Below are 27392 nucleotides of genomic sequence, written 5' to 3'. Positions count from 1 at the left end.
ACCCTCCACTTCTACTTTTTTCATTGTAAAGATTTCCCTTTGCATACCTACTCACAAAACTGAGATGCAGTTACCTATGTGTTGCTTGCAGACCATTTATTAAAATAAATTTTTAAACGGTATAATTTCAGGATCTGCAACACTTATTCTGAATGGCTAGTAGAACCAACGGCGTTCTTGCATTTTCCCTCCCATGGGGAGTGGGGCTAGGGGCTGCCACTCCATGCATAGGTTGGGCTGCGCAGGAAGCCAGAGTGATTTTGAAACGTTTCCGAGCAGCCTTTCTCCTCTCCCAGCCCCCTCCCCTGGTAAAACTGGCAAATGGCTTTTTCATTTCCCATTGAAGCCGCCTTTCACTGAATCAGACTATCGGTCTATAAAGGTCAGCGTTGTCTACTCTGACTGGCAGCAGCTGTCCAGCCTCTCACATTGACCTCTTCCGTTTGATCTAAGTGTGATGGTTGCACAGTTTTGATCAGGATAGTTCTTAAGCTTGGCAATTTCAAATACGATTATATCTTCTCTAGGTATTTTCTGGGGGAAACAAAACCACAATTTATAATAAAGAATCACAAAACCAGTCCTAGAGAGGCTTGAAGAAGAGAGGCGGCCACCTGACTTGTCTCTCTCAGTCACTTCCTGTGTTGAGAGGGGAAGGAGGGGGCGAGGCAGCACTGGAGGACTTTTTAAAAAGAGGTAAGTAATGGACTAATATTTCCTTTGCAAAATCATAGAATCATAGAGTTGGAAGGGGCCATACAGACCATCTAGTCCAACCCCCTGCCCAGTGCAGGATCAGCCTAAAGCATCTCTGACAAGTATTCATCCAGCCTCTTCTTGAAAACTGCCAGTGAAGGGGAGCTCACCACCTCCCTAGACAACGGATTCCACCTTTGAACTACTCTGACCGTGAAAAAGTTTTTCCTATCCTCCCTGCTTTTGGCCTTAGTAGCCAGAGGGCTCCATTGACCTCCAGGGCTTTTCTGCTTTCTCTCTGGGAGCTCCTCTTTCCTGGGGGTGGAGCTGAGTCCTTCTTGCAATAAGGGAGGCATCTCCGGCCACCTTTTAAACTCTGCGGCTCAGCAAGCCTCAGCCCTCCCCTTCCTTCACTAAAGGGAATAGAGATTCTCTGGCTTGATGGTTTCCCCTCTAGGAAACCACAGAGAGCGGCTGGGGGCAGCTTGTTCAGGGGCCCATAGAATTGGATTCCAGGGTCCAATCTTCCCGTAATTTGGGGGTGGGGATCTTTAGTGAACTGTCAGAAGTAGGTTCCCAGCAAATGTGCAGTTTCGTTGATCTCCCATTGTGGATTATTTATGTATAGACCACACGGACATTGAGTATCTATATTTACAATATTTATTATTATTGTACATTGTTTACATTGATTGCACTTGCACTTTGCACTTGTCACTAAAACAGTATTGAATTTTGGTTAACGGGTTGATTCCCAGTCAGAATTTAAGGATGTCAAGTTTTTCTTTTATATCCCTGAAACCCAAATCTGGGCCATCTGGTGCACAACCCCTGGTCTACAGTCCTAGTCCCATTTCTGGAACATCTCGCTCAGCTGTTTCTTACAGTGCAGGTCTATTGCCTGAATAAGAAGCCCTCCTAAATAATTCAATCTTCCACAGTTTGCAGACAACCAGGAGAGCTTTCCTGAACTCCTTAGGAAGGTCATTCTCTAAGGTGGGGGCCACTACAGAGAGTGTGCATGTGCGGTGAAGCCCCCAGCACCCTACGCTCTCAGGGATCCCATTTTGATGCCCCCGTTTTGATGTCAGCATGGGCTGGGAACACAGAGTTCCACAGCTGACCAATCAGAGAGAAAGGGTGCAAACAGGCAGCAGCCTGCCAGCCACACAGGGAAGCTGTACCCCTTTGGGAAGACACATTTTACCCCTTTTTACCCCATTAGGGGGGCGAATTTCTTAAAATTCCTTCTTAGTGAGTGTTTACACATCATGAAAGGAATGTTCTCCCCAAATTTCATGTTTCTAGGTACAGGGGTTTGGGCTGGGCATTAATGAGTCAGTCAGGACACTTGTCTTTATATATATAGATTTGTGAAATGATGAAATTTTGGAAACAATTTTGGAAATAAGCACTAACACTTTATGAGTATGAAATAATATTGGAAGAATACAAAATGATGCATTAATACAGATGTTTAACTTTATATGGATAAGTTTGCAAATAAGAGGAATATATATAAGAAACATTTATTGTTATGATACAAATGAAATTTGTTGAATGATTACTGATTGTAAGTTTACACAATTTGTAATTTGGTTTGCTGGTGCTATATCATGATACTCTGTGTTTGTGTAAAATGTAGCTCTAAAGTAGGGATCTTCAGGGATCCTCAAGATTCCTGGGTTTGGTCACAAATTCACTGTTAAATAACTCATCCTGTGTGTGGCCATGGATTGCACCACAAAAACCACTCATCCACCAGTTTAGGGAGTCCTTATGAAGCAAAACCATGATTTAAAGGGACATATCATCATGGATCCTCAGGACTTTTATGTACTGGATTGGCATTGGAACTTCTCCTGGACCACTTTGTTCTGATTCCCAGAAAAGATCTGGTCAGCAGCTGCTGGCAGGTTTGCTGACAGTGGTGTGGATCTGCCTATTCTGGGAAAGCAAGGGCCAAGCTACACATGATGAATGACACTTGAACAGCAAGTGTATTTCTCCCTGTTCACTTGCCCTCCACTAAATCCACTTGCCGTTCAAGTGTCATTCGTCATGTGTAGCTTGGCCCCAAGTGATGGCAGAGGGGCTACCACCTCCAGAGGAACCAACGGAAGGTGCCCAGACTGGAGACTGTTGGTCATGACTCATGATCCTGTACAGCGAGGATGTGCCCATGTTCTCTTGCAGGAGGGATGGGAGGCCCGTCTTTGGTGCTTAAACCAGGTTCATGCAACCCTTGCGCCAAGCACTCGGATGCACTTTATATGAGTCTGCCTCTGAAGCTGTGCCAAAGCTTCTCTTGGTGTATTACGTGGCGGCTGGATTGCTCCCAGGGACCTCCAGTCTCTAAAGAGCACCAGGCAAGATCAACCTTGTTCCACTTCCTGTTTGTACCACTGAAGTCCTGAAAGGTTTGGGATGGGGACTGTGCTGTGTTAGCAGCAAACTGAACATATTATTCAGTATGTACTAGGACTAGAATGTATGACTGTAATTTTAAGAGAAGTGCATCCTGGGAGTTGTAGTGCCTTATCTACAGGTTTCAGTTCCTGGGGTATTCAGAGCTGGCCAAAACTTGTTAGGGCCATTTTCTCTTTGTTCATTTACACCTTGGGAGGGAGAGGAGCAAGTCATCTCTTTCCCCCGCACAGCCACATACACTGCAAAGCTCCACAATGGACCTTTATCCATGAAAGACGCACTCTCTCCTTTTATTACTCAGTAGAACTGTGAGTAGAGATTCCTTGCTAGTATGAAGAAGTTAAATAAAACAATTTATACTTGAAGCCCATGCATGTGTGTTGACACTTGATAGGGATAACCAATGAACTGCCAGCTCCTGTACATTTCTCTGCATGAACTGAGATCTGCTTCAGAGGCCCTGCCCTGTCTTCCTTTGCTGAGCTCCACAGGAGCAGGGCCTTTTCCAGTGTGGTACCACCAGGTGTAGAATGCCCTTCTCTCAGCCGTTTGCCTGTTCACCTTTGGTACCAAGGCCCACTTCTATGCCGAACAAATTTCGGATCACCAACTAGATTCTGTTTGAATTTGTACTTGTTGCTGCTCACTGTTTGTGTTAGATTAAATTGTGGTGTTTTTTTTTTCCTGAGCTTGGGTTTGTGATCACCCCTTTATTTTGCTTCAAAGTAAAAATGCACCCGTGGGCAAGGCGAAAACAGAAGGGGGTCCTTTTTGCAGTGGATGCATGATTTTTGTGGTGCAGCCTGTGGCAATGGACATGACATGTGATTCGATAGTGAGCTTGGGGAAACTTATTTAGAAATCATTGGGGTGTGTAAGGATCCATGCCTTGGATTCTTGCTATTGTGCTGTGACAGTGCACTGAAGTGGTGGATGTGTGATCAACAATGTGAGGTTGGTTTTATTTTATTTCAATGTAAAAATGCACCCTCCACAGGGCAAAGCCAGAAGTGGGGTTGTTTTGACTTTCTGGAGCGTCAACCTAAGGGTTAAAGGGAAGGAGTCTCCATTCCTAGAGGGGCTTGAAGAAAGAAAGTCACCTGACTTGCTGCAGTCACTTCCTGTGATGAGTGGGGAAGGGGAGGAGAGGCAGCCCTGGAGAACTTTTTAAACAGAGGTAAGTAATGGACTAACATTTCCTTTGCAAAATGCCTCCCTGCTTTTGGCCTTAGTAGCCAGAGGGCTCCATTCATCTCCAGGGCTTTTCTCTCTGGAAGCTGCTTTTTCCTGGGGGTGGAGCTGGGTTCTTCTTGCAGTATCTCCTGCTGTTTTTTATCTGTGTTGGGGTGCTGTCTGTAATCACTAGCAAAATGGTCTGTCTTTTGGCATCCCTTTATTTTAGTTTTATGTATGCTTGTCTTTTCCATGAGACTCAATACAGATTATACCGTGTAAGCCAATATAGATTCATAAATCATAGAGTTGGAAGGGTCCATAAAGACCATCTAGTCCAACCCCCTGCACAGTACAGGATCACCCTAAAGCATCTCTGACAAATATTCATCCAGCCTCTTCTTGAAAACTGCCAGTGAGGGGGAGCTCACCACCTCCCTAGGCAGCTGATTCCACCTTTGAACTACTCTGACCATGAAAAAGTTTTTCCTAATATCCAGCAGGTAGCTTTCTGCATGTAATTTAAGCCCATTGCTTCAGGTCCTACCCTCTGCTGCCAACTGGAACAGCTCCTTGCCCTCCTCCAAATGACAGCCTTTCAAATATTTAAAGAGAGCAATCATGTCCCCCCTCAATCTCCTCTTCTCCAAACTAAACCTTCCCAAGGCCCTCAGCCTTTCCTCGTAGGGCTCAGTCTCCAGACCCCTGATCATTCTCATCGCTCTCTGTATGCTCTCGATTTTGTCCACATCCTTTTTGAAGTGAGGCCTCCAGAACTGCACACAATACTCCAGGTGCGGCCTGACCCAAGGCAGTATAGAGAGGGGCTATGACCTCCTGTGATTTCGACGCTATGGCCCCTTTGATACAACCCAAGATTGAATTAGCCTTTTTTGCCACCGCATCACACTGACTGCTCATATTTAGTTTACAGTCCACTCTTACCCCAAGATCTCTTTCACATATACTACTGCCCAGAAGTGTATCCTCCATCCAGTATTTGTGCTTTCCATTTTTGTGGCCCAGATGTAATACTGTGCACTTGTCTTTGTTGAATTGCATCCTATTCACAGCTGCCCACTTCTCCAGAGTATTCAGGTCTTGTTGAATTTTAATTCTATCTTCTTGGGTGTTTGCTACTCCTCCCAATTTGGTATCATCAGCAAATTTAACAAGCAGCCCTTCCACTCCTTCATCCAGATCATTGATAAAAATATTGAAAAGTACCGGGCCCAAAACCAAGCCCTGCGGCACCCCACTGGACACCTCCCTCCAATCTGATGAAACGCCGTTGACCACCACTCTTTGGGTCTGGTCCTCTAACCAGTTCCCTATCCACCGAACTGTCCTATAGTCTACTCCACTGTCTTCCAGTTTGCCCATCAGAATGTCTTGGGGGACCTTATCAAAAGCTTTACTGAAATCCAGATAAATCACGTCAACAGAGTTCCCCCGATCCAGTAAGCTGGTCACTCGATCAAAGAAGGAAACCAGGTTGGTCTGGCAAGATCTGTTAGGAACAAAACCATGCTGACTTCCCCGGATCACTGAGTGGTCCTTCAGATGCTTACAGATTGATCCCTTTAAAATCTATTCAAATATCTTCCCAGCAACAGAAGTCAGACTGACCGGCCTGTATGATCATTTGCTGGGAAATGTAATAAAAATACATTCAATAGAAATACAGTAAAAATTTGAAAAACAAGCAAAAATCTGACACAGTTGAAAGAATGCTAAAACAAAGCATAAGTGAATTGACATGACATATTAACAGTGCAGAGAAACTATCCAATAGGAGTCGAAGGCTTTCACGGCCGGAGAATGATGGTTGTTGTGGGTTTTTCGGGCTGTATAGCCATGGTCTTGGCATTGTAGTTCCTGACATTGAGCCAGCAGCTGTGGCTGGCATCTTCAGAGGTGTAGCACCAAAAGACAGAGATCACTGTCACTGAGAGTAAAGACTGAGTCTCACTGAGAGATCCCCCGCTCCCTGGCAATGGAGCGGGGGAATGGCTGAACTCTGTCTGCACTCCTGCCGCCCTGGAAACCCAAATCGAAGCCCAGCTTACCTTGATCGGCAGGTCTTCCTTCCAACCATGGAGCTGCAAAGTGGTTACAGTGTCACTGAGAGATCTCTGTCTTTTGGTGCTACGCCTCTGAAGATGCCAGCCACAGCTGCTGGCGAAACATCAGGAACTACAATGCCAAGACCACGGCAATACAGCCCGGAAAATCCACAACAACCATTATCCAATAGGAGCATTATTACAGCAACGTATCTCACTGAATCATTTTCTTCCTGCACAGCTGTATTGCCTGAAAAAAAGCCCTCCTGAATCATTCAGTTTTGCTTTCACGTGTTCATCATTTGCAGGCGACTGGAGAAGGCACACTCTGGCCTGGTCATGTAAGTGATGAAGTCTCCCCTCCACCCCGATATATTATGACTGTGCCGGGATATCTGGGAACAAGCAGCACTCCCGTTATAAAAAGGAGGTCAGACATGCGTTGGTACACACATTTGATTCCAAAAGACAGATCCTCATGGATCCTAGGGATTTTTACACAGGGTGCCTCGAACACATTGTTGGATGATGATGATGACTGTTGGGGAACCCCGTGTAACTGTTCTCAGGATGCATGAGCATCGGTGCCTTATTCTGGTTCAGCAAAAAGCCCTCCTGAGTAATTCAGTTTTGCATTCAAGTGTTCATCATTTGTGGGCAACAGGAGAAGACATGCTCTGGCCTGGTTATGTAAGCAACGAATAAGTTTTTGAACAGGTGGCGGCTGTTTGGAGAGGAAAGGAGGATGAAGGGAGAGGTGAACTCAGTCGGTCCAGAAACAAGAAAAGGCGCTGATGCCACAGAGGCTGGGAGCAGAAGGAAACTGTGGGAAGGAACCTTGCAGAAGAGCCTGGGAGAGGATTTGCTCCCTTCAGATGTGCAGCGCCAGCAATTCCGGCACTTCCGTTACCAGGAGGCTGAAGGGCCCCGAAAGGTCTGCAGCCGACTCTACCGCCTTTGCCTCCAGTGGCTGAAGCCAGAAAGGCACAGCAAGAAGGAGATCCTGGACCTGGTGATCCTGGACCGGTTCTTGGCTGTTCTGCCACCAGAGATGGAGAGCTGGGTCAGGGAATGTGGGCCGGAGACCAGTTCCCAGGCAGTGGCCCTGGCAGAAGGGTTCCTCCTGAGCCACGCAGGTGACAAGAATCCAGGCCAGGAGGTAAGAGGGATTCCTCTAGGTAGTATGTGGGGGACAGGATATGATCCAGGATATCCTCGAAATCTATACAATGCCCCAACATTTTAGAACCCCCCCTCCCCCCTCATTTTTCTTGTTCCTTTTCTCAACAGTTTCCCCTTTGTGGAATCCCCATTTCTGTTTCAGGTGCAGGAAAAGTTTGAGTGTTACCTCAGAGCAGCTTTCCTGGGTAAGATATAAAGGTTTTCATACCCATTCAGTGGCCTCTTTGAGTGTGTGTGTTGGGGTGGGGGCTGCTTTTATTTTCCTGACCTCACTCTAGTGTGGGAAAGCCACTCCCGCAAGCGTCTCAGTTTTGAAATATCCATTTGGGGAAGTAAAAACCTAGAATTTATTTAAAATCAGTGCCAATTAATTGGAAGACTGGAGATCAAAGCCACTACCTCCGAACACAAAAAATGGTGATGTAAATTAATGTTACAAATTGGGAAGCTAGTGTGCTGGGTCAATAAGAAGAGGAACAAAATTATAAGCCTTGAGGAAATCTTATGCCGTAGCCGTTCTGAGGGACTTCAGCATCCATCCAGAGGCTACCTTGTCAGGAGCAGTTCAGGATTTCAGGCCTCCATGGCAACCGTGGGCCTGTCTCAGGTAACAAGAGGCCCCACACCCAGTGCAGGACATACTCTTGATGTGGTTTTTTTGCTCTGGGTTAAAGGAAGGCAATGTGAATGGCAGGAGCACAGAAGATAGTCACATTGTCAAGGACAGGTTACTACTTGCTGGGATTTAGGCTTACAGGACTGCACAGGGGTGAGGGATCATTTGATATAATAATAACACCCTTCAGGACAACTTAGTGCCCACTGAGAGCGGTTTACAAAGTATGCTATTATTATCCCCACAACAAAACACCCTCTGAGGTGGGTGGGGCTGAGAGAGCTCTAAGAGAGCTGTGACTAGCCCAAGGTCACCCAGCTGGCTTCAAGTGGAGGAGTGGGGAATCAAACCTGGCTCTCCAGATTCGAGTCCCACGCTCTTAACCACTACACCAAACTGGCTGTCTGATCTGCCCCCTCAGCTCAAAACAGATTGTGTTGCACCCACATCTAAAGAAGCCTAACAGAACCCAGAATTCCTTAATCGACCAGTCTGAAATGTTCCATTTTTGAGCAAGGTAATAGAACAAGTGGTGGATGGAGAACTGCAAGCTTTCCTGGATGAGGCAAATTGTTTAGGTCCTTCCCAGTCTGGTTTTAGGCTTGGTCATGGGACTGAAACAGCCTTGGTCGCCCTGGTGGATGACCTGTGCCGGAAGACGGACAGAAGAAGCACTGTCCAGCGAAGTAGGCAGTGGCACTTCACCAATAGCAAGCCGGCCTTTCCCCCTATGTGCCTGTCTTGTACGCGTGCAAAGAGATTCTTGGATATGGTAGCTGTTATACAATTACTGGATTTAAAGTTGCTTCTGCCCTGCCTTGGATAGCCCAGGTGAGCCTGATCTCATCAGATCTCAGAAGCTAAGCAGGGTTGGCCTTGGTTAGTAATTGGATGGGAGACCTCCAACGAAGACCAGGGCTGCAAAGGCAGGCAATGGCAAACTACCTCTGATAGTTTCTTGCCATGAAAACCCCACCAGGGGTCACCATAAGTCAACTGTGACTTGAGGGCACTCTCCACCACCACAAAGCTGCTTCTACCTTGCATTTCAGAGTTCTTCCTTCTTAATTCTGTGAATTCTGTACCGTTGGAGAAACAAGTCTGTATTTGTCTATGATAACTGTAGCAAGATTGTATTTTGAAAATGGATGGAATCAAAACAACATCCTAAATAAAGATTCAAGGGTACTTGTGAGCGTGAACCAAGTGAAGGAGATTCTTTTCTCCCCGCACAAGGTACTGAAATGCTAAATACTTGAAAAGTTTTGGATGTCTTCCAATGATCTTTTCATCCTTCCAGATGAGGCCTTGAAACCAACAGTAAATTCTTTGCCAACTCTTTGCAGCATAGATAAAGCAACTTCCGTGCGGCCAGAATGGGTAAGTGTGGAACTGCAAATCACGACCCCTGGTGCCTCCATGTACCACCCAGCCCAGCCCAGAAAGAACCCCTCACTCTCTTTGCCTTGGTTGCTATCTGTGTCGTTCACTAGAAGGGAAATGAAAAGATCTGATGGAAGTTTGAATCCTGTAAGGGTAACCTCTTTCATATAGGTTCTATGGGCTTAGGAAGTAAACTTTTGCACAATGTAAGCTAAGAAAAAAAAATTGAAACCATTCAAAACTATTTTTTTTTCTTTTCTTTAAACAAACTCATCAGTGCAACCATACAGAAACTTTAAACCAATGTCTTTGAAAACCACTCAAGGTGAACGGTTCAACTTGTCAAATTCCACCAAATGATCGAGTCCTTTGCCACAATCCTTCCAATGTGATGCAACTAGAGCCAAGGCTTCTGTCCTCTTCCTGGAGAATTACAGCCCTGCAAAAATAATATAATTCTAATAATAATACTAACTATTTATAAGACACATACACCACTGTGACGCTCTCCCCTCTGGGGTGGCGGCACCCCTGGGTGTGGGGTCAGCCACTGCCCCTTTAACTGCAGTTCCTGCCTTCTCAAGGTACTCCTGTCTTTTCCTTGGATCTCCACACTTCTTATCTGACTCCTTACTCTCCACCCCTGCTTGTAGGGGGGACTCCCCTTTTATCCCTTCACCAATCCCAGCCTCCGCCTCCTAGCCCCGCCCCTAACAACCTAGCTGCTGCCTGGGCTGCTTTAGATAGCCACACCTGTGGCTGCTCTGCTGCTGGCTCTTCCAGGCTACTCTCCGCCCTTTCTAGCCTGCCTGTTGGTTTGCTGTGCTGCTGCACCTCTCCTGCCAGCCTCTGGGTGGTAGTGTGGCCTAGTGCCTCCTTTACTGCCTTTGGCCTGCTGCTTGAGTTGGTGCTGGCTGGCTGCCTCTGTCCTCTGTCTCTTCTCCCCCTGGCTCAGCTGTTGTTCTTCCCCTGGGCTGAGGGAAGAGGCTGCCCTGGAGCCCTGACTGGGTAACTGGCAATCATTAGGACCCAGGAGGCGTCGCCTAGCCTGCCTCCTGTTGTTGCGGCTTTGCCTGAGCTTCTTGCACCTGGGGCTTCTTTGGCATTCTTGGCCCTTGTTGGTGTCTCTGATATCTGTCCTCTCCTGGCTGGGTGAGTGTTATGGGTGGTAGGGCTGGACTGGGGGGCTGCAAGCCTAGTTTCTGGGGTGGGTGTTCCTGGGGCATTCCCTAAGTCCGGCCCCAGCACCGGACAACCACTTTTAGTTCACATATGTTTGCATATAACATTCAAGGTGATAAGAGCATGTAACGTGTTATCAAGCTCCCAGCAGCCAGCCTCTTCCTCAACTGCCTGGCTTCAAATACTAACTGCCCTACTGGGCTAAACCAAATTAGCTCACGGGGGTTACAGTCTCCCCTGCTAAATTACTGTCATCTCGACAGCAAATTTCCAAAATGAAAACTTGTAAAGTTAATAGAAGGTAAGAGTGCAGTAGATTATTCTTGGTTTCTGATTATAATGTCTTGAGATTGCTGAAAAACTCAGGATATAATCATTTAATTTAGCAGATGTGGTTCTGATCCTTTGAGGCCTAGGAGGCACTGCACTGAATTTCTCTTGAGTCTACTAATGAATCCTTCGGCCCTGGCTGCACTCTATGTGACTCCTGAGGCACAATTTCTGTTCTTCCTTGAATCACTTTCTCACTTTGAGGTACAGTAACTTCCTTCAGTGATGAAACTCGAGTGAACTCCCCTGCTAGAGGGTTGAGATCTGAAAGAGGTATAGGTTCTCCTGAGCATTCTTCCTTGTCCTCTGTTGGGATCACCACATCGGTAGTTTTCTGTCTAGTCTAGCTGTTGATAGGATCCTCTTGAATCATCACATCAGGCTCTTCAGAAGGGGCAATAAACCCACCATCTCGGTGTAGAGTTCAAACAAGACCCTTACCATCTTCACGTTGGACCTGATAAGGAAGATTTTTATCCATTTGATCTATAACTGTGTGTATAACAGGTTCTCATTTATCAGCCAATTTTTGTTATGAACTAACACTCTCTCTCCCGGGTCACTGGTAGATCTTACAACTTTAGCATCCCATCTTGTTTTGTTGGCCTGCTGATGCTTTTCTGTCTCATGGGTAGCCAGTTCCTGTGCATATCATAGTCTACATTTTAAGTCTTTTGACATATTCCTGATGTGTTACCTCAGTTTGCCCTCTAGGGTTTATGCCCAAACATAAATCAATAGGTCGTAATGGCTGTCTTCCAGACATTAGAAAGTAGGGGGATTTTCCTGTAGTACCATTCTTAGTACAATTATAAGCATGAACCAAAGGTTTTATATACTTTCTTCAGTTATTTTTCTTATTGGATTCTAAGGTTCCCAGTATATCCAAAAGGGTACATACGATTGAACCTCTCAACTGGGTTTCCTCTAGGGTGATATGGTGTAGTATGTGACTTTGTCTCAACAATTTTACTTTGCTCCATAACTAGTTCTAACTCAAAACTTGTACCTCAGTCGCTGTGGAATCTCCTGGGAAATCCCTAGTGGCTTATAAAATTTTCCCAAAGAGTTGTAGCAACAGTTCTTGCTATCTGATCCCTAGTAGGATATGCTTGTGCGTATTTGGTGAAGTGATCAGTTACTACTAGAATATTTTAATGCCTGTTGCATCAGGTTCAAGAGTCAAAAAGTCTATAGATTAATTCTAAGGGAGCATAAACTTTTATATTGACTAATTCAGCAGCTCTTTCCACTCTAGCCCTTCTCCTTAGGCAGCATTCACAGTGGTAGCACTTCTGTTTTATTACTTGTGTCATCCTAGAGCAGAAGAATCTGTCCCTGGCCAAATCCAATGCCCTTTCTACTCCAAAGTGACCCATTTCATCATGAATGTCTTCTAGGGCCCTTTTTCAAAGGATATACAGTATCACCAGTTGCTCCATATCAACTCCTTTTCACTGTACCTTCCTATAACTTCCAGTACTTGCTGTAACTTCGTCTAGGCCAGTCTCTCAGATACAATCTAGTTCCATACTCTTCTTCATCTGCGGTGGGTCTATGGTTTTGTTCCAAATACTTTATTATTCTGCAATGCTGAGCCCTGTGGCACAGATGGTAAGCTGCAGTACTGCAGCCCAAGCTCTGCTCACGAGTCACGACCTGAGTTCGATCCTGGCGGAAGCCGGGTTCAAAGTTGACTCAGCCTTCCATCCTTCCAAGGTCGGTAAAATGAGTACCCAGTTTCTTGGGGGTAAAGTGTAGATGACTAGGGAAGGCAATGGCAAGCCACCCCGTAAAAAGTCTGCCAAGAAAACATCATGATGCGATGTCCCCCCATGGGTCAGTAATGACTCGGTGCTTGCACAGGGGGACTACCTTTTACCTGCAATGCTGGTGGAAGCAAACTGTCTATAATTTTTCTCCTTTTTATATTTGCAGGAATGTTTTCATCTTCTGCTCACTCTCTTGCATGTGCTCTCCAAACAGAATAATCTCTCTCTCCAATAGGTTTGGGTGTAACTCCTGAAAAAGGCTTTAGCTGCAGTCTTAGGTCTGCTGGTGCAATCTTGGTTTCACTTTCAGCCTGCAACAGTCTGATTAACAATTGCTGTTGCAATTCAGGGGGAAGATTTGCAGCAGGAGTAGAGGTTGCAATTGGAGTTCTTTCCTCCCCTTAACTTCCACTTAGCATTCTTTTCCTTTCCTGTACCATATCATTTGCTTTCCCCCTAACTTCTGCATCTGCAAGGATTACCTCCCACGTTCCATGCAATTTGTGCTTCCAGCATTCCCTCCCTATTCTCCAAACAGCACTGGGAGTCTGGAATTCACACAGCAACATTTCATTGTCTTGCCCTTTTAGCCTTTGCATTTTAGCAATTGCACCAAACAGTTCTACAGCATTTTTAATCTCTGCATTTACATCAATAGAATCTATATCACTTAACAGAATAGTCCTATGCACATCAAACCCCAGCTTTTTGCACACATCCATTTCAGCAATCTGTTCACTTCCAAGCCCAACCCTAGGTGGGTGCCGCTTTTGTAACCTCTTTTATATGGGTTCTGTGGGGCTTAGGAAGCAAACTTTCACACAATGTAAGTTAAGAAAAAAAATGTCAAATCTTTTAACAATTTGTACAATACAACTATTTTTTTTCTTTTCTTTAAACCATCTCCTGAGTGCAACCATACAGAAACTTTCAGCCAACAATGTCCTTGAAAACCACTCAAGGTGAACAGTTCAACTTGTCGGATTCCACCAAATGATAAAGTCCTTTGCCACATTCCTTCCAATTTGAAGCAACTGGAACACAAGTTTCTGTCCTCTTCTTGGGGAATTTCAGTCCTGCAAAAATAATATAACTCTAATAATAATAACAACTATTTATATCACACACACACACCACTTTTAGTTACTACTGTTCACATATAACATGTTTCTGATTACCTTATTCAAGGTGATAAGAGCATGTAATGTGTTATCAAGCTTCCAGCAGCCAGCCTCTTCCTCAGCTGCCTGGTTCCAGATACTAACTCCATCCTACTGGCCTAAACCAAATTATACTCTAATTATAATCATTTTGGATTTTCCTCACAAGGGGAAGATTTGTTACATTCTCTGAGAGCATAGTGGGGTTTCTTTTTTTTTCTCTTTTAAGGGTCTAGTGACCTTCGAGGAGGTATATGTTCATTTCACTGAGGAAGAGTGGGCTCTATTGGATCCGGAAAAAAGAAGCCTTCACAAGGAAGTCATGGAGGAGAACTTTCAGAATGTGGCCTCTCTGGGTAAGGGTCCCCTTTCCCTTACTTCACAGATGCTGAAGGCAGAAGTCGCTCCTTCTAAGAAGGACTCTCGTAGGGCCCTTCAGATGGAGATGAGTGGGCTGGTTCCGCGTGCACACAAAGGAGGGACTTCTGCGTATCTAGTGGATTCCCCAAGTATTGATTTGTGTAGCTAAAACATTGGTTGGTAAAATAAGAGGGACACTTCATAAGATGTCAACAAGACCTCCTCGTGGGCCTTTCAGAGCAGCTAAGAAAGCCGGCATCTGAAATAACTAACATATTATTTGGATTTATATAGGGCCCTCGCTGCGCATCTTACAAAGTACAAAAAGACATTTCCTTGCTCCAAGGGCCTTATGGTCTGTTTGGACCAAAGACACATAGGGTGCCGATTGTGTACAACACCCTTTTGGCATGAGAACAATATCAGTGTGGGGAGGGGGGGCAAGGGATGAATTGGGGTCATTCCACCGTGTTTATTCTACCGACAGTAGTGTAGGCCCCATCATGGTCAATCTATACAAGAAAGGGTGTGTCAGAGGCTTGAAGAGCAAGCCACGAAAGTCTGGATTTGAGCAGGTGATGTTTTGGTCTCTCTCACAAAGAGCTTTGCCTGCTGAATTCTTGTATGCCAAGCTGTTATTAAAATCTAAAGAGCACATCCTGTGAGAAAGTCAGTACACTAGAGGAAAAATTCAATTATGAGCCCTCTCAAGGAAGGTCGGGATAAATAATGTCCAAAAAGAAGCATTCGGACTTATTGTTAAAAAGAATTTTTTGATCTTTAGTAGGAATTCAAGGTTTGAGGGATCCATCCTCACCCTACAAGGAGTGCAGGGTCTCTTACAAGGGAGAAGACCTTCCTCGGCGCCGCCTTAGATGGTGTCAGACTGGAATGCTGGATCCTGCATGCCTTTGGAGGGGGCTGAGATCCTGTACCACGGTGGCTCTGTGTGGGTTGGGACTTCCCTGTGCTGGAGTGCCTTGCCCCCTCCTCTGCTCTTGACCACCAGGGGGATTAGCAGATGGATACTTCTGGATCCAAGCATTAGCCTCCTCCCCTCTCATGCAGTAACTTTTCTGTTTCTTTTCCGAAAAGGAGGACTTCTGGTTCCCGGACCTGACAGTATTTCCCTGATGCAAGGAAATGGAAATCCATTTTCCCAGGACCCAGAAGAAAGAGAGAGATCAGCAGGTATGAAGCTCCTTATAGTGCAGACCTTTTCTGGTTTACCAGATATGACCTTAGGACAGATCCCTTTTCACTCTCCCCGCTGTGAGACAGATTTTCCCAGTTTCCCTGCTTTGACTGAGCTGCCCCAAGTTGCATGTTAATATTTGTGGTTTTGAAAGACTGCTTGTTCTACCCTGTCACACACATGACATTTTCAGTTTTAGTCCAGGCCAGGAATTTGATGGGGGAAAGCAGGAATCCTCTTTCTTTTGTGCTTGGAAACAGCACTAGAGTCTCTATAACGTTCAAAAAGAAATAACTTTATTCAACAGGCAGGGATTGAGTAAGTGTAGTCAGGGTACGGAAGTATGGAGGTAAAATTTTGTTGGTATTACAGAATAGAGAGGTAAAGGTAGTCCCCGGTGCAAGCACCAAGTCATTACTGACTCATGGGGGACATCGCATCACTATGTTTTCTTGGCAGACTTTTTTACGGGGTGGTTTGCCATTGCCTTCCCCAGTCATCTACACTTTACCCCCAGGAAACTGGGTACTCATTTTACCAACCTCGGAAGGATGGAAGGCTGAGTCAACCTTCAGCCGGCTACCTGAACCTGGCAGAGCTTGGGCTGCAGTACTGCGGCTTAGCACTGTGCTCCACGGGGCCTCTTACGGGTATTACAGAATACACTTCGTATAATAGGCAAAATAATTTCCTTGAAGCTTATTTTCATATATTCTTGGTTCTTAACTGTGAGAGATATTTTACTTCATAATTTAGGTACAGCAACAATGTTTCTTCAGGAAGTTTCCTATGACAGTTCAGGTTTTGTGGAATTAATCACTTCTCTTGTGTGCCTAACCTGCTCCTTTCCTGAATTTTGAGGGTATTTCTGTCTCCTAAGAAGTCTACAACCATTTTCCCTTCACAACAAACTCGGGGTCCTCCTCAGAGCCAACCTCCCTTCAAAACTGGACAGGAATTAATCTTCCAGTACAACGCTAAGGAGGGTTACTGTCCATTGAAATCAATGGGTTTAGACTGAAGTAACTCTGTTTAGGATTGCACTGTTCCCCTCAAAAGATATAACCTCTCTTCTTTTTGGCTTGAAAGGGAGTTTCAACCCACTACCCAGTTACTCTCACCCAAAACAGACTCCCGGTTTTCTGGTTTCTGAATAAAGCGTACTTCAGCTTATACAGACATTCAGATTTTGAATACCTAGAAGTCTTCCTCAGAACAGTAATATTACAGTTAAGGCGATTAAGCATTCTCCCTTCATTGTAAAGGTGAACCTGTCTGACTTTTCTTGTCAGACTCCCTGACTCCAAAATCTTGTCAGAAACTAGCTTACTGCATTCAGACTGGTTCTAACTGACGGAAACTCAGCTATGGAATAAAATTGTTTAAAAACCCACTCCTCAGCACTCGGTTGATTATATATAGTTTTTTTCCAGCTGGTGCTGACCAATCAGAAAAGAGGGAGCAGCTTGCCACTCAAGTTCTCCATTGTAAGGAATAGTTAACCCTTCCACTCCCAGGTCTCTGATTTTGCTGCACTTCGGAAACCCGCTCTTAAGTGCAATCTGTCACAGACCTCTTTAGCTAATCTTCAGTCTCTGGAGAACAGAGATTTTTGAAGAGGAAACAGACAAGAATAGATGGGAAAGCTCGTTAAATCAATCATTAACAGCAGTAATATTGAATGGGTAACCTCTGCGTTTGATATGCTAATTGTTCTGCCGAGTTGAGAGTTTGTATTGTTTAACAGTAGAGGGTGGTAGGGTCATTCATTTCTTTTATGGAAGCCATGCATGTTTGAAGATTTGTAAGAGTATGCAATTGTATGTATGCATTCTGTCTTTCTTTGCAGTGATGGTACATGTAATCGCTCATTGCAGTGATTATAACATATTGTTTTTGCTCCATGTGGGTCATTTGAGGACAACTATTAAATATTGTGTTTCTATACATTGGCATTCTTGTAGATATTACACCATACAGTCTGCATAACAACAGTGTTTTTTCATACTAATATGATCCAGTATATATTATTGAGTACATGGTGGTTGTTGTTGTTTTTACATCCTTTTGCACTGTGGCCCTTGTATTTTGATTATCCTCTGGACATAGGGCAGAGGTCAGTGAGGGAGTAGAGGGTGTTAGCTGTGAATTTCCTGCATTGTGCATTAAGTTGGACTAGATGAACCTTTGGATCCCTTCCAGCTCCTTTTTTCTATGTTTACCCTACATGAAAACTCAGTACTCAGAATTGTGTAGTGGTATATGTCTCTTCAAATGATTTCTGCTCTGTTGTTATCTAGAGTTCTTAATGGCCTTTTTTGCTTCATTTTGCTTTTGTTATAAGGTGTTACCATGGTTTTCTTTGTTTCAGAAGATGATGATCCCCAGAGAAAGCCTGAAGGAGAACCAAAACAACTCCCATTGGAAGGAGAACAGCAGAGGAGAAGCACTGGGATAAAAGAGAAGAGTTCACAGCTTACTGCCCATCGACAAATCCAGGCGTGGGAGAAACCATATAAATGCATAGAGTATAGGAAGAGCTTTGCTAAGAATTCACAGCTTACTGCCCATCAACAAAACCACACAGGGGAGAAACCATACAAATGCATGGACTGTGGAAAGAGCTTTGCTCTTCCTCTAATCCATACAGGAGAGAAACCATATAAATGCATGGAGTGTGGAAAGAGTTTTGCTCGGAATGGAGACCATACTGTTCGTAAGCGAATCCACACGGGGGAGAAACCATATATCTGTGTGAAGTGTGGAAAGAGCTTTGCTCGGAATGGAGACCTTACTGTCCATCAACGAATCCACATGGGGGAGAAACCGTATAACTGTGTGGAGTGTGGAAAGAGCTTTGCTTTGAGCTCCCACCTTACTTCCCATCGACGAATCCACACAGGAGAGAAACCATATAAATGTGTGGTGTGTGGGAAGAGCTTTGCTAAGAGTTCACAGCTTACTGCCCATCAACGAATCCACACAGGGGAGAAACCATACAAATGCATAGACTGTGGAAAGAGCTTTGCTCTGAATACAAACCTTACTGCCCATCGAAAAATCCATACAGGGAAGAAACCATATAAATGTGTGGAGTGTGGAAAGAGCTTTGCTTGGAAGCAAAGTTTTACTGGCCATCAGAGAATCCACACAGGGGAGAAACCATACAAGTGCAAGGACTGTGGAAAGAGCTTTGCTCAAAATATAGCTCTTACTGTCCATCAACAAATTCACACAGGAGAGAAACCATATAAATGTGTGAAGTGTGGGAAGAGCTTTGCTTGGAAGCAAAGTTTTACTGGCCATCAGAGAATCCACACAGGGGAGAAATCATACAAATGCAAGGACTGTGGAAAGAGCTTTGCTCAAAATATAGCTCTTACTGTCCATCAACAAATTCACACAGGAGAGAAACCATATAAATGTGTGGAGTGTGGGAAGAGCTTTGCTTGGAAGCAAAGTTTTACTGGCCATCAAAGAATCCACACATTGGAGAAACCATATAAATGTGTGGAGTGTGGGAAGAGCTTTGCTTGGAAGCAAAGTTTTACTGGCCATCAGAGAATCCACACAGGAGAGAAACCATACAAATGCAAGGACTGTGGAAAGAGCTTTGCTCAAAATATAGCTCTTACTGTCCATCAACAAATTCACACAGGAGAGAAACCATATAAATGTGTGAAGTGTGGGAAGAGCTTTGCTTGGAAGCAAAGTTTTACTGACCATCAAAGAATCCACATATGGGAGAAACCATATAAATGTGTGGAGTGTGGGAAGAGCTTTGCTCGGAAGCGAAGTTTTACTAGCCATCAAAGAATCCACACAGGGGAGAAACCATACAAATGCATGGACTGTGGAAAGAGCTTTGCTTGGAATGCACAACTAACTCTCCATCAACAAATCCACACAGGGACAGGGGAGAAACTACATATATGCATGGAATGTGGAAAGAGCTTTCCTCAGAGAACACAGCTTACAGTTCATCAACGAATTCATACAGGGGAGAAACCATATAACTGTGTGCAGTGTGGAAAGAGCTTTGCTCAGAGCTCCAACCTTGCTGCCCATCAACGAATCCACACAGGGGAGAAACCATATAACTGTGTGGAATGTGGGAAGAGCTTTGTTCGGAATATAAACCTTACTATCCATCAACGAATCCACACAGGGGAGAAACCATATAAATGTTTGCAGTGTGGGAAAAGCTTTGCTCAGAATAAATGTCTTACTGCCCATCAACAAATTCACAAAGGGGAAAAGCCATATAAATGTGTGGAGTGTGGGAAGAGCTTTCTTCGGAATGCAGAACTTACTGTCCATCAACGAATCCACAAAAGGGAGAAACCATATAAATGTATGGAATGTGGTAAGAACTTTGTTCAGAGTTCACAGCTTACTTACCATCAACAAATCCACACAGGGGAGAAGCCATACAAATGTGTAGAGTGTGGAAAGAGCTTTACTCGGAATGTAGACCTTAATGTCCATCAACGAATCCACACAGGGGAGAAGCCATATAAATGTGTGGAGTGTGGAAAGAGCTTTACCCGGAACAGCATCCTTAGTGTCCATCAACGAATCCACACAGGGGAGAAACCATATAAATGTGTAGAGTGTGGAAAGATGTTTATGCGGAATGGAGATCTTACAGTTCATCAACGAATCCACACACTGGAGAAACCATATAAATGTGTGGAATGTGGGAAGAGCTTTGCTCGGAATGCAGACTTTACTTGCCATCGACGAATACACACAGGGGAGAAACCATTTAAATGTACGGAGTGTGGTAAAAACTTTACTCGGTGTTCACAGCTTACTGTCCATCGACGAATCCACTCAAGGGAATAACTATAAATTCGTGGAGAGTGAAAAAAGCTTTGATAAGAGAACAAATCTTACTTTCTATCAACTTATTCACATGGGAAAACCCTATGAATATGTGGAGTGTGGAAACAGCTGTTTTCAGAGTTTACGCCTTATTGTGCATCAATGAATCCACTGGGAGGAACAGCATCAGTTCTAATAGTCTGGAAGAAATTTACATTTAAAAAATCATTTGGTCACATATCAAAGGATTCCCACAGGAGAGAAAACATAGAAGGGTTTTTCTCAGGGTTTTGGGGAGGTTTTGAAAGGCAGGCATCTTTCAAGGGCATGGGAAGGGAGAGATCTTATATTGGTTTTAATTTGGAAATTTTAAAATTGTTTTGTAAACTATCTTGAACCGTCTGCAAATGCAGGGTATAAATGCTTTAATAAATAAAAATAAATAAGTGCTGCCACTGTGGCAACAGCTTTAGCCACAGGCCCAGTTTTGCCTGGCGTCATGAAGACCACGCAGGGGACCAACCATGCATCCTTTCAAAGAAGTCAGCAGTAGGGTAAATCTTAGAAAAGATCAGTGTTTAGAGTTTTTATGCTAAATCCAGCATGTATTTTATATTTTCTGAATTGGTTTGTTCAATTACCAACTAAAATAATTGGAATACATTTTATTATAAAATGTGAGTATTTTGACCTACGCCATTAACACATGTTGTAGAGGGGTGTCACAGACTTTAGGGTTAATACAGGCCAGTCTATGAAATGTTGAAAGCTCTGGTGTCTTTAATTAATGATCTCCACCTGGATATAGAAAAATGTCATTCTTCTTTGTTTCAGTAGACCATGCTATCTTGTTAAGGCAGATGTTGGTTTCTGTCAGGAAGTGGCTTATTAAAAGTTGCAATCCAGACTATCTCTTGCAATTAGACATGAGTCCATTGGTTTCAAAAGACTTTACTGAATATAAACAACCCTTATAGTCCACTATCCAAGATGCAATATCTTGCCTGGTACATGAGTATTGTTACGAATGACAGGCAAAGGTTAAGGTACAGAATAACATACCCCTGCAGGCCCCATCCTCCCCCCACAGTTCTCAAGGCAAGCGGCTTGAGGCTGGGAAAGTGAAAGTTTCCCAAGGCTGGAAAGGTTGTAGTCATAACATTCTTCTTCTCTGAGATAACTGCTACTGAACTGCTTGCCACCTGCAAGAGAAGCACTTAAAATACTGACAGGATTAAAATGGAGTCTCTTTGGTTTGAATACACAAGAAATACAGTCAGAACCTGACATTCTGCCCCCACTAAAATGTTCTTCCCCCGGGTTTGAAAGGGTAGAGAGTGTGAAAAGATTTTAATAATCTAGGAGCATGAACATGAATAGCCTCCACCCACTCATCAAACCCAGAGTCAAAGTCCTTCCATCTAATGAGGTAAAACAGCTTGTTACGTTTGATTTTAGAGTCCAAAATTTGTTGTACTTCGTAATGGACTTGATCATCAATTAAGGTTGGTATAGGAGGAGCACGGGTGTGCCATTGATCTGCTGGGGGGACCTTTTTCAATAAGCTGATGTGAAAAGTAGGATGCATGTGACGGAGATTCTTTGACAAATCAAGTGCTACAGTCACTTTGTTGATGATTTTGCAAACTGGAAAAGGTCCTAAAAACTTTAGTGCTAATTTACGGCTGGTTTGAGCAATTTTCAAATTTTTTGTGGATAAATAAATAAGATCTCCAGGATGCAATTCCCATTCGGCCGCACGATGGCGATTGGCATATTTTTTATAGTCCTGTTTAGCTTTGTTAAGATGATTTTGAATAAGAGTCCACTGTTGAGCTGCCTCCCCCCACCATTCTGAAACGTCTTTAGAAGCTATTGCGGGGGGAAGAGCTTCAAAAGGAAATGGCTTGAAGTGATAGCCATAAACTACTTTGAATGGAGTTTCTCCGGTAGAAGCATGCACACTGTTGTTGTAAGAAAATTCCGCTAAAGGCAATAAATCAATCCAATTGTCCTGTTGAAAATTGATGTAGCACCGATCGTATGTGGTGGACTTGTGAGGTAGCTAAGCAATACTGGGGAGATATAATTGAAGCAATTAATGAAATTTTACAAATCCAAATAAATAAGAACCCAGAATTGTTGCTACTGAACTTGGGAATGGAAGGTGTTCCAGTGCAGTACAGAACATTGTTATTTTATATGACCACAGCGGCAAGACTTTTGTACGCGCAGAAATGGAAAATACAAGAAATACCAACTATAGAAGATTGGATTTATAAATTGCTGTACATGGCGGAGATGGACAAAATGACAAGAAAACTTAAAGATCTTGATCCAGGACAATTTATTGCTGACTGAGGGAAATTGAAACAATATTTAGAAAAAAAATGGGATGTGAAGGGAGAACTGTGGCAGTTTGAGAATTATTAAAATGTGATGTTGTAAACAGAAGAGATAAGCAATTTTACCATTAAGGGGGAATTTAATTATTACAATCTAAGCTAGTATTATGTTTAAGCAAATCTTACCTAGAATATAAAGTTTAATCAAGGAAGAGTAAAATGGATACATTGGTGGATTAGTGACTTTAATATAGTATATATATAAAACAATTTGAATATGCATAGAGTAAAAAATATTACGATATATGTGAATCATCTCATTTTGAATCATCTCAACAACATCCACCTGAACATACAATTCACCATGGAGAAAGAAATCGAGGGAAAACTCCCATTCCTGGATACCTGGGTCATCCGCAAAGCAAACTTTCAGTTAGGTCACAAGGTCTACAGGAAACCAACTCACACTGATCGGTACCTACACAAAAACTCCAATCACCATCCCCGACAGAAAAGAGGCATAATGAAAACATTAGTGGATCGTGCAAGACGGATATGTGAGCCGCACTTTCTCAATGAGGAAATTAATCATCTAAACCACGCACTTCAGGCAAATGGCTACTCCAGAAATGAAATCCGAAGAGCAATCAAACCCAGGATGAATCAAACAACCAAAGAAAAACAGTCTCCCACAGGAAAAGTGTTTTTGCCATATATCAAAGGAATTACTGATCAGATGGGAAAGCTTATGAAAAAGCATAACCTTCAAGCAGTATTCAGACCCACCCGAAAAATACAACAGATGCTACGATCAGCAAAAACAGTAGAGACCCCAAACCTCTGCAGGAGTATACTGTATACCCTGCAGCTGTGGACAAGTTTACATCGGGACCACAAAGCGTAGCATCCAGACAAGAATAAAAGAACATGAAAGACACTGCAGACTTGGACAACCTGAAAAATCAGCAGTGGCTGAACATAGCCTAACTCAAACAGGGCACAGTATCTTATTCCAGGACACCAAAATACTGGACAACACTTCCAACTACTTTGTCAGAATGCACAGGGAAGCCATTGAAATTCACAAGCATAAGCAAAACTTCAACAGGAAAGAAGAAACCTTAAGAATGAACCGAGCATGGTTGCCAGTTCTGAAAAACACCAGGCTAACAAAACATTCTATCCCCGACAATAGCCCTGCAGAGAAGATTAGCACATCAAGTACCAATCCATATGCAAAAGAACCTCCTCAGGATACAGTGAAGCCTCCCGCCATTAGCATTCCACACCCTGGGAAACTCTTACAGGATGACTCAGCTCAACCCCACCCCTCCTGAGTAGATACAAATGACCTACATCTTTTCCACACTGTGACACTGAGAGATCTCTGCCTTTTGGTGCTACACCTCTGAAGATGCCAGCCACAGCTGCTGGCGAAACGTCAGGAACTACAATGCCAAGACCACGGCAATACAGCCCGGAAAACCCACAACAACCATCGTTCTCCGGCCGTGAAAGCCTTCGACAATACATCCATATCTTGCTATTCAAATCACTGTGGAATGCTGTAGAGATTTTGTTTCACTGCCTGACAGCTGTGGTCAAATGGTTAAAAGCAAACAAATAGAAAATGAACCCAGACAGGATGGAAGTGATGCTCATAGGGAAGCCAGAGACCTTGAAGGACATTGTTCTCCCCACTTTCGGTGGAGTTTGTATGAACTTTGCAGAGGATCTAATGCCACTGCTAGAAAAGCCAGTTAAGGCAGCTGCAAAAAAATGCTTTTCACAAACTGAGTCTATCCTGGAATATGGCTCCCTATCTTGACATGGCAGATTTGGCCATCTGGATGCATGAGAAGGAGGTGAAAAGGAGCCTAATTCAGTTCAAGGCTCACCCAGCAGAGGGCGGGGCCAGTAGTCAGCCCTGGGCAAAACAAACCCTCTCCAATTAGCAATAACCAACCCCTGCAATTAGCTACAACTCAGGCAAAGGAGACAAACAGAAACAACACTGACTTCAAAAGTCACCACTTTCCAGCAGGCTATACACATTCACACACCCACAAACACTGTCCTCCCACACAGTAACCTCAGCTAATTCTTCCCAGCAGTTAAGGAAGGCAACAGAAAAACACTCACCACTAGTGCAGCTCTCTTACATGCTCCTTCTCAGAGCCCTGGTGGCTGTGAGGAATTATAACTAAGCATAAACAATTAACATATCAGACATATTAGATTGTTCTCAAAGTGATTGTAAAATGAAATCAAGAGAATAATTGATAATGGAAGGATATATACTTGCCAATGGTTGTTTTTTTAATGCACAACTACTAGAAAGGCTAAAAGCAGATAACAGATTTTACAGTTTTGAACAATCAAAATCTGAATTTGAAACAGAATTATGTACAAAAGATGAACGTGTTATTGCTAATATATATAAACTTTGGTTGAAATTTGAGACAGAGGATGAACAAGTTAAAGAATCTATTATAAAATGGGCTAAAAACTTTGGATATAATATACGAATGGAAAAATATGTGGATGAAGGGTCTTAAATTTACATTAAGATTCAGTCTTAAAGAGAACTTTTATAAAATGATGTATCGATGGTATATGTCACCAGAGAAATTATGTATAAAAATATTTCAAATTCATGTTGGAAAAGTGAACAAAATGAAGGGACTTTTTATTTTTTGTGATGGACGTGATCTTTTTTGGGGCCATCGTCCTCTTCTTTCTCTTCACTTGAGAGAGTTCAGGCCAAATTCCTTCGAGCTCTACTACAAGTACTGAAATGCATGTCAAATTCTTGGGTTAGATCGGAAACTGGAATGTTACAGGTAGAGACTGGAATTTGTATCCTTTCAATTTTCAAATGGCTGACAGGAAGTGTTAATCCCCAAGGCCTGCTTCCTTTAATATTACAAGACCAATTTCAGGCGAGTTAGCAAAAGGCCATTTCCAAATCTTTGGAAAAATTGGGCCTATCCCCCCAAAGCCTGTTAGCCACTGGAATTGATCAGGCAAAATCACTCATCAAGCAGAGAGCGACAGACATTGAAAGACAAATGGACCTACTCAGAGCACCAGGTTTCATGTCCTCTGATAATAACAGATATATCGCTGCTCCTGCAGCTTGCCTCTTTTTTCTTGACTCCAACAATTCCAGAAGGGCATTGACCTTAGCTAGAAGCTCAACTTTACCATCTGCTGTTTTGGAAGGAAAGATCAAAGCAACTCCTCACTCCCAGGCTTTGCTCCTGTCACTTAAGAAAAATTGATTCAATGGAGCATATTTTTTTCAATTGTCCACACCATAGGAAAATTCTATTAGAAACTGTTAGTCCACTAATAGAAAGGTTCCCTGGTAGATCAAACAAAATTAAACTTGACTACCTCTTGTCTGACAGGAATAATCAGACAACATGCTCGGTAGCGAAATTTTATGCCGTCTGTAAGTACTGTAAATTGCATATGGCAGTCTGAACGTGCTCTAACTCTGTAAATAATTAACCTATGACATGTTTTAGTTCTACTTTTATATTTGTATATCTATTTGTGAACTTTTAAACCATTCTAATGTCCTGCTTATGCTGGTCGTTGACCATAATCAATAAACTTGGACTTGATGGACATGTAATAAAGCCAAAAATGTTTTGATTCAAATTCATTCATTAATTTAGAAGATCTTAAAAATTAATGTTCAAATGAAACCAGAACCCTTTCTTTTGGAAATAATGGGGAGACTGCTAGGGGAAAAGTCATGGAACTTTTTTATATATGACAACAGCATCAATGTTATTATATGCACAAAAATGGAAAACTTGCACAACAGAGGAATGATTAGTGAAAATGATGGTGTTTGCAGAGATGGCTAAACTTCTTTGGTTAGAGAAAAGACATGATCTACATTTATTGCTACCTGGAAACCCCTTATAGACTTTGTGCATGAAATGAGGAAAAAATGAACTGATGATTTGTGGCTTTGGTGATTAAGGGGAGAAAAAAAGAAACCGGATAACAGAAAAAGAAAAGTTTTATTTTTTGTTATTATACAGTAAGTGCTAAGCACGTGATCTTACTTGTATTTGTCGTAGAGAAAATCAGAACAAAATAGCACTGGATTGTGGAAAAAATATCAAAAGCAGACTATATAATAATGGTAAAGATAGTCCCCTGTGCAAGCAGCGAGTCATTACTGACCCATGGGGGGATGTTGCATCACAACGTTTTCTTGGCAGACTTTTAACAGGGTGGTTTGCCATTGCCTTCTCCAGTCATCTACACTTTACCCCCAGGAAACTGGGTACTCATTTTACCGACCTCGGAAGGATGGAAGGCTGAGTCAACCTTCAGCCGGCTACCTGAACCTGGCTTCCGCCGGGATTGAACTCAGGTCACAGTAAACGTAATATCAAAACAAATTAACAAAGTATTAAAACTATATAATAATATAACAAAAAGTAACATTAAAGAGTAGACATGGGGGGCAGAGCGATGCTTGGAAAATGGCGGGTGCTCCTTTCTTAGTCTCCGAACCCAGCCTGCTTCCAATGCTACTAAATGTCAGGGCTTGCCGTGGGCGCTGCTGGGCGGGGCACCGGCAGGCCTGGCTCTGACTTCAAAGTGGTATCAGGGATACTGCAGGACCCTGCTCTGTAGAAGGAGGGGC

The 27392-nt window shown here is 43.3% G+C and overlaps 1 protein-coding gene across 1 annotated transcript; it reads left to right on the top strand.

Moving 5' to 3' along the window:
- Positions 1-663: 663 nt before the first annotated feature.
- On the top strand, positions 664-26360 carry LOC129324281 (zinc finger protein 585A-like). Its single transcript, XM_054971450.1, has 8 exons — positions 664-696; positions 4124-4303; positions 7083-7524; positions 7690-7732; positions 9464-9543; positions 14220-14346; positions 15446-15541; positions 17917-26360. The coding sequence occupies exons 3-8, from the start codon at positions 7111-7113 to the stop codon at positions 20391-20393; spliced, it is 3237 nt and encodes a 1078-aa protein (XP_054827425.1). The 5' UTR covers positions 664-696; positions 4124-4303; positions 7083-7110; the 3' UTR covers positions 20394-26360.
- The last annotated feature ends 1032 nt before the right edge of the window (positions 26361-27392 follow it).

This window comes from Eublepharis macularius, chromosome 2, assembly GCF_028583425.1.
Source record: "Eublepharis macularius isolate TG4126 chromosome 2, MPM_Emac_v1.0, whole genome shotgun sequence".
Taxonomy (NCBI): domain Eukaryota; kingdom Metazoa; phylum Chordata; class Lepidosauria; order Squamata; family Eublepharidae; genus Eublepharis; species Eublepharis macularius.
The sequence above is the reverse complement of the archived record's forward strand: the minus strand, read 5'-3'. Positions and strand labels throughout refer to the sequence as shown.

Excerpts from the sequence above, each read along its gene's own strand:
- LOC129324281 (XM_054971450.1), top strand. The coding sequence starts at position 7,111 with ATGAAGGGAGAGGTGAACTCAGTCGGTCCAGAAACAAGAAAAGGCGCT. Across the intron at positions 7,733-9,463 it reads CCTCAGAGCAGCTTTCCTGG|ATGAGGCCTTGAAACCAACA; the intron begins GTAAGATATAAA and ends TCATCCTTCCAG. Across the intron at positions 14,347-15,445 it reads TCAGAATGTGGCCTCTCTGG|GAGGACTTCTGGTTCCCGGA; the intron begins GTAAGGGTCCCC and ends TTTTCCGAAAAG.